At 38.9% G+C, this 13,132-nt stretch overlaps 2 protein-coding genes across 2 annotated transcripts; one reads left to right on the top strand and one right to left on the bottom strand.

The window, feature by feature from the left end:
• Positions 1-2,929: 2,929 nt before the first annotated feature.
• On the top strand, positions 2,930-5,361 carry LOC122052777 (F-box protein At2g32560-like). Its single transcript, XM_042614478.1, has 6 exons — positions 2,930-4,072; positions 4,161-4,240; positions 4,341-4,519; positions 4,603-4,677; positions 4,766-4,984; positions 5,158-5,361. The coding sequence occupies exons 1-5, from the start codon at positions 3,440-3,442 to the stop codon at positions 4,951-4,953; spliced, it is 1,155 nt and encodes a 384-aa protein (XP_042470412.1). The 5' UTR covers positions 2,930-3,439; the 3' UTR covers positions 4,954-4,984; positions 5,158-5,361.
• Positions 5,362-5,425: 64 nt separating this feature from the next.
• Positions 5,426-10,885, bottom strand: LOC122052776 (calcium/calmodulin-dependent serine/threonine-protein kinase 1-like). Its single transcript, XM_042614477.1, has 11 exons — positions 9,895-10,885; positions 9,197-9,327; positions 8,175-8,216; positions 7,941-8,049; positions 7,692-7,770; positions 7,299-7,595; positions 7,111-7,223; positions 6,422-6,529; positions 6,284-6,346; positions 6,023-6,190; positions 5,426-5,880 (listed from the first exon to the last, which is right to left on the bottom strand). The coding sequence occupies exons 1-11, from the start codon at positions 10,378-10,380 to the stop codon at positions 5,749-5,751; spliced, it is 1,728 nt and encodes a 575-aa protein (XP_042470411.1). The 5' UTR covers positions 10,381-10,885; the 3' UTR covers positions 5,426-5,748.
• Positions 10,886-13,132: the final 2,247 nt, after the last annotated feature.

The following is a 13,132-nucleotide window of genomic DNA, read 5'->3' as shown; positions in this document are numbered from 1 at the left end:
TTTGTCGTGTCAAGATTAGATTGTATAGGGCACCAACACCAAAGGAAACAGTGACGCAACAATCTTATCCATTTTCTGAACATGAGTCGGGACTCGGCCTATTCTACAAGCAACACATGTAAAGTACCCGTCGTTTGGCCGATTGGCTTGATTCATGAAGTAGCTTAGCCATAGGCCATTGTTGCCCTGGCCACAGTGGATGAGATTCTATCACTTTTTTGCAGCATCATGCAAATATGTACATCATTTTCTCCATCATTCCTGCTTCTTAGGTTGATTCCCTAGTCTAGCTACCATATTCTTCATAATCTTTCAATGGGGCCACACATATCTCCCATGACTAAGACAACTTCTCCTCGCCTCTGGCACAACCTTTCTAGGCAAAAGGTGGAAGTTGAATTGCTGCAGCAGCACTGATCGTGTCGATCGGATCCTCGTTCATGGAAGTAGCCGGGAAAGAGGACTTATCCATTTTCTTCTCCAAAGCTTCAACTTTTTGTATCCACTTTAAAAGCGTGCAGAGCATGAAGACCACCACTTTTTTTTTTTAAAAGAACGGTAAATATGTAGATGAAACTAAAGACTACATCAGCAACACTCTATAAACATTAGACTCACGTTCCTCAAAATGATATCTGTTGTGAATTTTGTCCTAAGAAGAAAATCATACTAATTATCATTAAATAACGTACTTTCACCACTCGTCCTTGAAATTGACTTGTCACCGTGGATCTTAGTTCTGATGTTAGTCCATTCACGGTGACAAAAGATGAATATATTCATCCTCAACGTCTCCATCAATTTGTCCCAGGGCCAACACGGGGAGGTAAATCACGGACGACTACTAGTCTTTGGAATAGTGGCTAGCACATAAGAGAGACATTTACCTCGACTTTGTCAAAATTCGAATCCCAGACCTCATGATAACAATACCTCATGTATTAACCATTAAATCTATCTAAGGGGACGATGCCAATCCATTCACGAACCTTGCTCGCAGCTACATAGTGACTACCCATCAAAAGAATATGTGGCCATTGCTCTCATCTTCTCTCTGGCATAGCGAGCCGGTCTTGCAAGACTCATATGAAAGACATTAGGGCCACCACTTTGTTTCAACTGCTCCACATGGAGCTCCATGCTGCCAGTGCAGACTGGCTTCAGCAATCCATTTAGAATAGTAAGCCATTATGGATTCCTTGTAGGACCGTTGCAGCAATAGGAGACCAACCACATTACACAATTTCATCAGGTTACGGTCCCACAGGATGTCCGGTTGTTAAAGGTTGGTAGCCTTATTATAGCAAGCTAAGTATTAATTTTCAAGGGATATATCCTCAAGAAAAAAATTTCTCACAATCTAATTAATTTAATAGTTGATTATAAGTTAATCTTAATTTATCTCCTTTCATATACTATAAGGACGAATTATGAGAAACATCCCGAAGAATATAATCATCTTTATTATAATCAAAATATAAGTACGGGTCAAATTTAATGGCTATTGGGGAAAAACAATCAACCTTTTCAAAAATTAATTCTTTTTTGCTCAGCTGGCTTCCTCTTTGGTTTGGTCTGATTCTACCTAATCCACTTCACAAGGATTATAATATGATGTTGACCTCTACATCAGTTGCAAACAATGAAGTAGTAAATGTTTTTCAATTAAGGGGTGATTTTTGAAAATTATAAATGCTAGTGTAGGTCGATTTTCACAATCTAAAAATCTAAATTGTAAATTTAAATGGTTGAGAACGAACTTAAATTTGAAAATTTCAACCTTAGTTGTTTGTTCTAGTTAAAATAATAATCATTGATCTCCAGTCACTCAAAATCAAAAAAATATTTATGATTTCTCTTTCTCATAATATTTAGCATTTCTACATATAGATTTTCATTTTGATCTAAATAATCATCTTAACTAAAAACATAATAAAATAAAGTTGATATTTTACAATTTTTCTTCAATTAATGAAACATAAAAAAAAGTAACAACTTAATCTTGTTATTATTCTTGTGGTCGGACAAAGAGGAAAAAGAATTTGTTGGAAAAAATAAAAAGAAGATTATTATTTTTGAGAAAAATGGAAAGAGAAGATGGAGAGGAAGAAGCAATAAAGGAGGGTTTTACCTTTGTTGTTAGCAACCTCGATTAATTTCAATGAGTTTGACCTTTGTCGTTAGCAATCTCGATTAGTTTCAATGAGTTCGACAATGATATAAAAAGAGTAAGATAAGATAAAATATGACTATTTTTTCGGTGCCAATAAAATCCTATAAAATAAGAAGAGGAAGAAAATGTGAAAGTCAAAGACTCCTCTTGTTGTTGAAGAGGGCTGTGTTTCTTGCTTGCTGCCAGCTTTACAAATATATAGTATTAAATTTAAAAAAAAAATCTGAGGGGGACGATGAGATCCCTCGCCCCATTTGGCTTCGCCACTAGTTGCAAAACCATTTAGCATCTGAATGTGTCATTTAGGAGTTGGTCACTTTCAGCGTATCCTTCTGAGAAGAAGCAAACCATTTTCCATGCTCTTACTCTTTTAGTATTCATAATTCATTACTTTTATATTTAAAAACTCTTCCGGATGATCATCCAACGCAAAGAATCAGCAATCCCAAAGCTTGCTTTCTTGAGCAGGGAACGCAGAAGACTTGACAAGTAAGAAGGCGAGATGTCATCCGTCTGAATTAAAAGCCTTCAATAAATGATGAGGTTGTGATGGGTGGAAGATGGAGACAGGAGGAATCTTATACGCCTCGAATACCCAATCAAAGCAAGCATCTTTACGATCGACTAGAAACAGTGATTGAAAAACAACTTGGGCTGAGAGAATGAATGCTGAATCAGGTTTCCTACCTTTATCATCTACCAACTATTTTTTTTCTACTCTGCCTACCACCAAAGCAACTGGTGGCTGCAGTGCCGGGAAAGGATGATGGAGGGTGAAGAAGATGGACATGTGTTCGTTCATGGTTGGCTACTTTTTACTCTCTATTCCAACCTTTCGAACTCAAAGGTTTCATTTTTTTATTTATTAAAGAAGAAAAAATGAAACTGGTTCCTTCTCTCAGCCATCTGTAGCTTATCTCTCCCTCCTTCCTTCCATTTTCTGGTGAATCCACCTCTTTATGCTCATCCCTATATCTTCCTCTCTAATCCTCACTTCCTCCAAACCTTCTTCGCGGACCTCTGCAATCACTTGCTCTCTTTCTCCAATTTTTTGTTTTTCCTGTTGCCAAAGACTCGATTTTTATTCAAGTGTAGCTTCAAGTGTGCAAAGAAAGAAGTCTCAGCTTTGGATTCTTTGATTTGTGAGATGATGCATTGAAACTCGAGTGGGCCAACATCGTCGTCAATCAGCTGATTTTGGAGCAATTGAGATCTTTGTTTAATATCGTCGTGGAGAATCCAATCAGGCACAGATTTGGAAATCTGATGCTGTCGTTCCTGATGTCATTTTTCCCCTTCGTCCTCTTCCTCTCCAAATCTTTCCCTCTGCCGCCGTGGCGAGAGCTGCTGTCTCGGTTGCTGCCTTTCTTGGAAAAGTGTAAGCCGATTGGCGCGCGAAAAATCGGAGCTTTGCCGCCGCCGCCGTTGATGATTCCCAGGAACAAATGCTCCGGCCAGCGGGCGGAGAACGTGGAGGAGCCGATGGAGACGTCACTCCTGGATCTGCCGGAGTTGGCTCTGGAGTGCGTGCTGGAGAAGTTGCCGCCGGTCGGGCTGTCCGCCATGGCCGCCGTTTGCAGCTCGTTGCGGGAACGGTGCAGGAGCGACCACTTCTGGGAAAATCATATGAGGGAGAAATGGGGGAGTGTGATCGGCCCCGCGGAGACCGGAGAGTGGAAGCGCCACCTGGCATCCTTAACAGACTCTCCCGGCGGCGGCTTCGGCTGCGAGCATTGGATCGGGTTGTTGTCCTGCATCTGGCCGATTTCCTGGCTCACGAGCAGGATTGGCAATGGCAACAAGCTCAAGAACTCTCTACCCGCTGACTCTGTCATGGCTTGGTATCAATCCTTGCAAGGTGGACAGTTCTGGTTCCCTGCTCAGGTTTACAACCGCGAGGTATAGTCTTCCTCGTCGTCATCATCATCACAGCAAAGTTCTTGAGATTTTAGTTTAAACACAATTCTAATTTCTAATGCTTCTGCAGCATGGGCATGTGGGCTTCATGTTATCATGCTATGATGCTCAAGTTCGATATGATTGCAGGACAGACACTTTTCTTGCAAGGTAACCAGAAATTTATCTAATGCAGAAAATCATTGAAGTTTTGTTTTTTTGTGCCTTATATGAAGAATTGTAACTGAATTGTCATCCATGCTTTGTGTAGGTATCCTCCCCACGGCCGAAGAACAGTAGTGACAGAGGAGGGAGTGGAGTGGAAGAGGCTGAGGGCACCTCCCGCGGGTACTTCTGCTCATGAGCTTCATATCTCCGACTGCTTGAGCAAGTTGCGTCCCGGCGATCATATTGAAATTCAGTGGAGAAAGAACAAGGAGTTTCCATATGGTGAATCATGTTATAGCATTGTTCACCTTGTGAAAAAAGTTTGATGCTAACAAGGTATAACCAATGCCTCATTTGTGTTGCAGGTTGGTGGTATGGAGTTATTGGTCACTCGGAATCTTGTGATGGAAATGAGCATTTTTGCCATTGTCATCTGAGCAGTAAGTTGGTATATTGTAATTCCTCGAGTGTTGATGTATGTTATACTTGTCTTGGCTGATGTTACTCCTTTGGTGTTTGGTTTTTCAGATAGTATCGTCCTCGAATTCAACCAGTACACGCCGGGTTCAAAGTGGCGACAAGCGTCCATTGATCGAAAGAATCACAAGGAAGAAGGCAATGAAACAGATGGATTTTATGGAGGAATCAGGAAATTGGAAAGCAAGGATGAAATATCCAAGTGGAGAGAGCTTTGGCCAACTGATGCTTTGGAGTAGAAGTACCTGAAGTCCCTCATCAAATTGATTGGTATCTGAAATGCCTAAAGACTATTGTGGTCTTTTTTTATTTTGGCTGTTGGCATTCCACAGCTAATTCTTGTAGTTGGGAACAGAAGAAATTGAATGTGAATGATGTATTTAGCTTTAGCTTCTCCTTTTTAATTGGTGAAAATTGAAATCCAAACTTTGCTATCTTCTCAGACTCGTAGCAGTTATTGCTCTCTCAAAAGCTTGCTGCAATTCAGAGCTACAACATTGGAGGAGGCAAAACGTGAAACATGAAAAAAGAAAAAGAAAAAGAGGAGCCATGTTTGTAAGCTCTTATTTATTTTTTTTGGGTTTTTGTAACTTTCATGTCTAGTGTAAGTTCAACTTGTGTTCGAACAATATCAGATATTTATGTCCTCTTCGGACCATGCAATGTTGCTTCACAATATTTCTCATGGCAGCTGGTAAGAGAGTAAAGAGATAGTAAAACAGAGTGACAAGCTTTTGAATCACATTTGTAGACCTCGATTCCTTTCAACCTTCTACATTTACTATACTAATCTATACATCTTCCTGACCAACATCACTGATCGCCGTCATGGTTGAATACTAACATCATTGAGTACAAGAGGAAGGTTACATATGTGTCAAGATGACTGCTGAGATCTTAGTTGTCTGGCCTATTCAATCATCAAGGTTCGGGCATGAACCACTCAATCATCAAGGTTTGGTCAAACAATGAGTGCCAAGACCAGGCATCCTCATGTTTGATGGAAAAAAAAAGAGAAAGGTTTTGCTAAGCTTTCAGCATTGTCTGCGCAAAGAAACACCATGAAGAAGTTTAACAAATCCCAAGAGACTCAATTTTCCATCAGAGTGCCTTATCCAATCCTGGAGAACAACATGAATTGGAACTGATGGACTAAGGCCAAGTTCCTGTAAAAGTGCATAACCATTAGGTAGAATACAGATTCGCAAAGGAACCAAGACTATCACTCAAATAAAACCTCAGTGTAGGCTAAATGTGACTAAAGTAGATTCAGTACGAGAATTATTTTTTGATGGTATTCAGTCTCACCGATGCAAGTTCATCGATCATGATAGGCCTGTTTGCATCCTTCTCAAAGAACTCATAACCTTGACGAGCATGCTGCTCCCAGGTATCCAGTGCCTCCATCTGATGCACACTTATGGCTGCAGCAGCAAACTCTTCAAAGTCTAGCTTTCTGTATTGAAGAGAGCTCACCTAATTCCAAAAGAACCAATTGACGAACAAGATTATGTTTTGCATCTGTATCAGTAATCACTATGTTAAGTGAATCAGAGTTCTGAGGAGTACCATGTTCACAAAATCAAGAACCTTTGAATCTTTCATTGCCTCAGTTGAATCATTTAACAAAGCCTGCCAGAAGACTAATTGGAATATCTATCTAGAAACAAAAAAGATGTTTGAACTTGGACAAAATGAACAACTAACCGTCTTTAAGTTTTGGAGAGAGATATAGCCACTCTTGTTTGGGCCTAACAAAGCAAACTGTTCTCGAAGGTAATATAGCTGATTTACCTTCAAGGTCTTAGCAAGAGCCTGTTAATATGAATAATCAAGAGAGACATTAGTGTTTCTCTATGCACATTTTCTTTTGATTACCAGCCTTGTGCAATACAGAAGATTAACTAACAGATAGGGGAATTGGAAAGAATTTTCATGCATCTCAAAGAATGCAAATAAGTATAACTTCAGATAAACAATAATATTATTGTTTAATTTACAGTTTTGATGATGCTAATCTAAACTTTAAGGTATATGCTTAAGTAAACATACCAATGCATTTTGATACATAGATGCTATTTCATATGGATGTCAAAAGAGGTTATAAGTTGGACCTGAGTGAAGCATGATTTAGTCATATAACTCGATAAACTTGGCAATTTCTATCATCATGTAACTTGCACTTGCGATCCGCTATGGTTATCAAACTACAGTTATTAAATCCAAACACCAATTTCCTGTCATATTACCAGCATTAAGGTGTTTAAACATCCAAAAAAGAGAAAAAACTCTTTCATATTATCGAAACATAGAGAGAATTGCAGGATATATTGTAATAGGAAGAACAAGCACAGAACAATAGTTTTCACAGGCTCAGCTAGAAATAGCGTGCGTACCCTCAATGCTGATTTCCTTAGAGAAGAAGAACATATGTAAGCTCTTATAAGCTTATAGATCATAATGTCTAGGGGAATCTTTGCTTCTTCAGGATTCCACAACCAAGGATGACCTGAGATTGGTTGATTATTGTAATTGACCAGCTCATGCTCAACTTCTAAAATAATCAAGATAATCAGGAACATACAGAGAGCTTGTGCAGCAGTCATTCTCTTACGGTAATCCTTGTTCAACAATTTCTTGACAAAGTCTTTAGCTTGAGAAGATAGAGATGGCCATGGAGGATCATCAAAGCTTGGCTCTGCTTTCAGAACAGCTCGAAATATGCCTGATTCTGTGCGTGCCCAGAAAGGGCGGCTACCACAGAGTAAAATATAGGCAATTACGCCAACACTCCACATGTCTGCCTCAGTTCCATAACATCTGTGAAGAACTTCAGGTGCAACATAATATGCACTTCCGACAATATCATTCAATCTCTCGTCTGTAGACTCAGTGAAGATGTCATCTTATTTTACAAATTAAACCCAAAAGAAACATCTGATAACTTTTTAAGGTTGAAAATTGTTATGCAACCAACCTGGCTTTACAAAGTCGGACAAACCAAAGTCTATGGCTTTTAAGGTGGATTTTTCATCTCCTGATGTGAAAAGAAAATTCTGAACCAAAAAAGCACAAGCATGAGCCATTAAAAAAAAAAATTGAAACTTAAGCCTGCGTAGAGCTCAAATCTTAAATTTGAAATTTAAACGATAGCAAATAGACCAAATGAAAAATCTGAAATACGTATATGAAGGATTTGCATGCTGCAGTTAGAAGAGACAACTACCTCTGGCTTGAGATCTCGATGAACAACACCTTGAAGGTGACAAAAAGACACAACACTCAATATCTGTACTATTACAGCTTTTGCATCTTCCTCTGAATACTTTCCACCGCTAAATACAAGGAAAAACAAATCATTTCTATTCAGATGTTTGGTTCAAGTTTTAAGAAGAGGTTGTTCAAAAGGCAGAAACCTTAGGAAGGGAATTGGAATGAGCAATTTTGGATACATCATTACCTTAATAGAATCCTTTCCAATAACTCACCACCATTGCATAACCTATAAGGAAGAAAGCCAACTTTATCAGGCTATTAAAAATCAGCTAGTTAGATAATGAGATGCATATGTGCTAAATTAATGCATGCTTCTAGTGCTAGGTATGATATTTATAAGTCATACAATATACATATTTGTAATTATGTTATGAGAAATTTTCATAAATTTCAAGTTTTGTTTTTCCAATTAATTGATTAAATGATGCATAGTAAATTAGTTGCTTGTTATATGCACAATAGGTAACAAGATAAAAGGGAATACAATATCCATGTCGGCTGAATAAATTCAATTATGTGTTACCATCTTCGTGAGCTGAGCTCATAATGGGTCTGTATGAAATCAACTTTGAAATGCATGCGTATGTTTGTCAATTGATGTCCTTGCAATGTAAAATGGTTACCAAGTTCTAAATCCATTTCAGAATCTCTAGCTAATTCAAGTATTTGAAACTGGTAGCAATAGAACTGTATCTCTTCAACAAGATTCATTGGGGGGCTGCATTTGAGAGCTTTCTCCAAAACTTACAATGTCGAAGTCATCAACATAAATTTGCTCAACAATAGTATGCAGCGGATGAGTGCAAATCATGATGTTCTTTCAAGATGGTAAAATAAAAGGTCTACTTTGAAGACGAAAGAGTTTATCCACATAATAAGCCACTTTTCTTATCGGTATCAAATGCAAGATATTGATGAAACTAGTGAGATAACATTAACTAGCTGGGTTGTTCACTGTAGCATAGAAATCTAGGAACTTATAAAAAATTAAAACTTGTGGCAATAGTGAATCAATAGCAACTAGTGAGATAACATTAACTAGCTGGGGTGCTCACTGTAGCATAGCAATCTAGGAACTTATAAAAAATCTAACCTTGCGGCAATAGTTGCATTTTCACTTAACAGTCTTTCCCATAAGTGCCATATCCAGATGAATACATTTCTATATATAGGATTTTGAAGTGTGTAAAACTGATATACACTTACTCCATAACGATGTAGACATTATCTTCATCCTCATATGCATCATAGAAGCGTACTAGATTTTTGTGTCCTGCCAAAGAACTTAATATTCTCACTTCTCTTCGTGCATCTTCAACAGAAATAGCAGTTGTCATCTGCATATTATTTCCATATAAGACTAATTTGAGGAGACTTGCACTTTCTACTAATACAATCAACTAGAAAGTAAATCAACTTAGTATTACAGAGATCTTTCTAAAAGTATAAAAGGTTTAACTGCCAATCATATTGCAAAGGTAGATTCACCTGTTTTAATCACAGCTCAATGTCGTTTAGATTTTAGAAGCATCAAAATTCAGACATGATAAAGTCGAACTTGCCCAAAGATAAATTAAATAGCAGTAACAGAGAGAAGTAAGGGAGAACAATTGGCAGGAAGCATGAGAAATGGCAAAGAAGCTCAAAGGAATTTTCACCTTCCTGTTAGTGAGAAACTAAAGTGCATCACACAGGCACACACAGACACACAGACACACAAAAGAAAGCATTTTCATATGTGTTGACCATAGAAATCACAAAATAAACAATGAATCAACTCAGTTTCGTAAAGAATTTATGCTCCAAAGATTTCACCATGGAAACCAATTGAAGAAAGACACGTTCATGGAAAATGGAAAGATGCATTAATCACAAGCACTGATCGAACATCACAGAATACCAACCTTGGCTTTAGGAATAACCTTGATGGCAACCTCCTGCCCCTTCATATCTCCCTTCTTCACCTTCCCGGAGCATGTGTAACCAAAATGCCCACGCCCGACCTCCTCCCCAAGTTCAAATTTTGAGAAGAACTGCTTCAAGAATCCAAAGTTCTTATCCAATCCCACTTCGACCTCGCTGCCCTCCGGAATCGACGCCTCGTTCGGCTTCACCGAGCCGTACCGACGAGCGAGAAGAGCCCTGATGTGCTTCGCAGGCGACGGCGGAGGGAACGGCCGCTTGAGGAACCGCAGAGGCGACGAGGTCACGCTGGAGTTAGCCGGCGAGTTCTTGTAAGATCCTGGAAGAGGGCTTGGGCTGCAGAAGGGGAACTTGCCCTGTTGCGGGGTTCCTGGAACCGGTGTAGCTTGCCTAGCGTTAGGGATCTGGAGGCTCTCTTCTTCCTGAAACTCAGGGTTTTGTATTTGCTTTCCATGGCAGGCTCCCATGGAGACCTGGAAAACCGAGCAGTGAGAGGGAAAAGATCCAAACTACGAAAAAAAGATCAAATTTTGGAAACGGCGTGGCAAATTCTACGATCTAAGAAGCAATTATATGAAAAAAAAAGACGAATCTGCAACGATCGAATGTTTAGGATGGCCAATGTTAAAAAAAGATCGGAAGACTAGAGCCAAAAAGGATTGCCAAACAAGTTTGAGAAGAGTGAAAAGAAAAGTAGCAGAAGAAAGAGCAAAGCTTGAATTTTTAGGATAATAAAAGAGAGAAAACAGAGGAGGAGAGTTTCAAATGGGAGGCGGCCCAGTCACTGAAGTAGCAGATGCAGAGAAGGAAGTGGAATGCAAATGCGCGGAGACCGATCGTTTCATCGAGTGGGAAGATGCTGAAAAGGGATGAGACACGGAGTAGAGGAAGGAATGCGCGTTTGTCATTTTTGCTTTTTGCAGCTCTTTGACGGGTGGAACATGTTCTTGGTAATTACTCGGTCACTAGGCAGTTAAATAACGCCATATCCAACGTTTCCAGTTCCTTTCTGTTTGTCTTCATATAGATCGTTCAAAATTGCAAAAATAAATTATCATTAACGTTGTCCAATTGAGGTGCAAATGTTTTAAATGATCAGTTTTACTGAAACTGTTTCATTGTTTGGGTGAACTAAAATCAGGGTGAGGGAATTCCTTCTTTAAAGTTCTTCCAAAAAGCTTCATAACTATCTGCTTTTCTTTTCTTCTCAGTGCTTTCAGAATCTTCTTATAAATGTTTTTTTTTTCTGAAAATGGTTAGTAATTTCAGATATGGTTGCATACTAAAATACTTTTTTTTTTAAAATATACATAGTAAAAGATAAAATAATAATTTCTAATTATCACCGTACACGTCTACATGCATACAAAGATACATCTTATGTAGACATGATTATAATATAAAATTTTATCGAAAGTAAATTTTCACTAAATATACTTGACGGATAATGCGTAGTGGAAAGGGCATTAACCAAAATGACGCTCTCGAACCTCGCCTCTATTCATATCCACGTCGAGCTTTCGTCAAAACGGCTTCACGAAGCCACGAGTCGTTTGTCTCTGATCGATAATAATTAAGCGTGAAGACGAAGCAATCCGAGAAAACTCCCATGACATGATTTGGTGGGCGGTGCGGGACTGAAAATGTTGACACTGAATTCATCGGCACAGAAATCGTTGGCACCGAATTCATCGACGCAAAATTCATCTACATTGAATTCGTAAGCACCAAATTCGTTAGCACCAAATTCGGTGGCTAAAGATGGCTAGCCGTAACTCTTGGGCAGCAAGAACTCGACTAGAGAGAGGGAGAAGAGGATGAGAAAAAGTCATAATCAAATTAGAGTTTTCTCTCAAAGAACAAAATCACTCATTTCTTCTCATAGAGAGTTATTTATACACCTCTATATGACTTAGGGAGCAAGTCATATCCCAATCCAATAAGTAAAGTCAACATGATACATTACCATTAAGATTAAAAAATCAAATAATCTTGGTTCATAATTAAATTAAATTCTTTTGATTTATTATTAAACCAAGTTATTTCATAACTAAATTAAACCCCTTTGTAAGTATCCTGTGGTGGTTTTGATATGATCAATCAAGTCAAGTTAGGTCCTATGTATGTTTAATACCTTGTGTCTAAGCTTGTAGGAATTTAGGAGTACAAAAAATCGAGCGAAAGACGTAGCTAGTGAAAAGGACGGTACGAGAGAGAGTCGACAGCTCAGTATGTCCAAAGGACGAGGTGCTGAGTACGCTGGCGGACGAGAAGGAAGTGCACGATGTTTCCGAGGGATGAGAAGTCAGAGTGAAAGCTTGCTGTTGATTGTCTGGATGCTAAGATCAATGCCAGGCGCCTGAACAGTCCGAGTGCTTGGACCCCCTGGGGCAACCCAGGGGAGCCTCCTCGACGCGCAGTTGTTCGAAGTCGCATAAGCACGATCCGGGCGCCTGGACCAGATAAGGTTTATCCTTTACGAACCATTGTGAACTGTTACGACATGGATAAAATTTTATCCATGCCCAGGCGCCCGGAGCCATTCCAGGCACCCGAAGTTGTCACGTCAGCAAACGGTCAGATTCGATCAATAGGCTATAAATAGAGTCTTGGACCCTTGGTCTCAGTAGTTAACAACAACACTTGTAAATGAATTCTGTACTTCAACTTCTAGTTCTATTTTTTTACTTTTCTAAGCTTTCAACATTATAAGATGCTACTCCGCCTTTGGGAGAAAAAGATTTTAATGAGTTACATTTTTCTTGAATTAGCATTTTATGATTGCAAACCAAGTAAATATTCTTGCCTCTTTCTTTACTTTTATACGTTTAGCTTTCTGTTAAAAAACAAGTGCTTGTCTAACTTAGTCCGAAAATAAAAAAAAGAGTATTATTTTAATTTCAGACAATTCACCTCCTCTTGTTGGCCGCTCGGGGACCTACACCCTTTTAGTTTATTATCAAATCATGATAAATCCATATCTCCTATAATAATCATGGCCCATCTGCGTTTCTGTTTCGACAAATATCTTTCCATATTTGTCTTTTCCGTTTGGTCCAACCAAACACTATCTCTCTCAATTTGAGAATCCAATTCTCAAACTCGTTTTAAATCCTTCATATAAACTCGTAGTGCGTGTGACCCAATAGGTTCTCGGTTATGTTGGTCGTCCATGATTAACTATTAATTATGGATCGATCATGAGCGTCACATAGTAGT

This window comes from Zingiber officinale, chromosome 3A (genome assembly GCF_018446385.1).
Source record: "Zingiber officinale cultivar Zhangliang chromosome 3A, Zo_v1.1, whole genome shotgun sequence".
In the NCBI taxonomy this organism is placed as follows: Eukaryota; Viridiplantae; Streptophyta; class Magnoliopsida; order Zingiberales; family Zingiberaceae; genus Zingiber; species Zingiber officinale.
Note: the sequence above shows the minus strand (reverse complement) of the source record. Positions and strands in the feature narration are given on the sequence as shown.

What these genes read in the sequence shown, in the direction of transcription:
- LOC122052776 (XM_042614477.1), bottom strand. Translation starts at nt 10,380, where the DNA reads ATGGGAGCCTGCCATGGAAAGCAAATACAAAACCCTGAGTTTCAGGAA. An exon ending in GACTGCTGCACAAGCTCTCT is followed by an intron (nt 7,224 to 7,298) that starts GTATGTTCCTGA and finishes AACCAATCTCAG; the next exon opens with GTCATCCTTGGTTGTGGAAT. An exon ending in TAAGGAAATCAGCATTGAGG is followed by an intron (nt 6,530 to 7,110) that starts GTACGCACGCTA and finishes TCATATTAACAG; the next exon opens with GCTCTTGCTAAGACCTTGAA.
- LOC122052777 (XM_042614478.1), top strand. Translation starts at nt 3,440, where the DNA reads ATGCTGTCGTTCCTGATGTCATTTTTCCCCTTCGTCCTCTTCCTCTCC. An exon ending in CTCAGGTTTACAACCGCGAG is followed by an intron (nt 4,073 to 4,160) that starts GTATAGTCTTCC and finishes ATGCTTCTGCAG; the next exon opens with CATGGGCATGTGGGCTTCAT. An exon ending in GAACAAGGAGTTTCCATATG is followed by an intron (nt 4,520 to 4,602) that starts GTGAATCATGTT and finishes TTTGTGTTGCAG; the next exon opens with GTTGGTGGTATGGAGTTATT.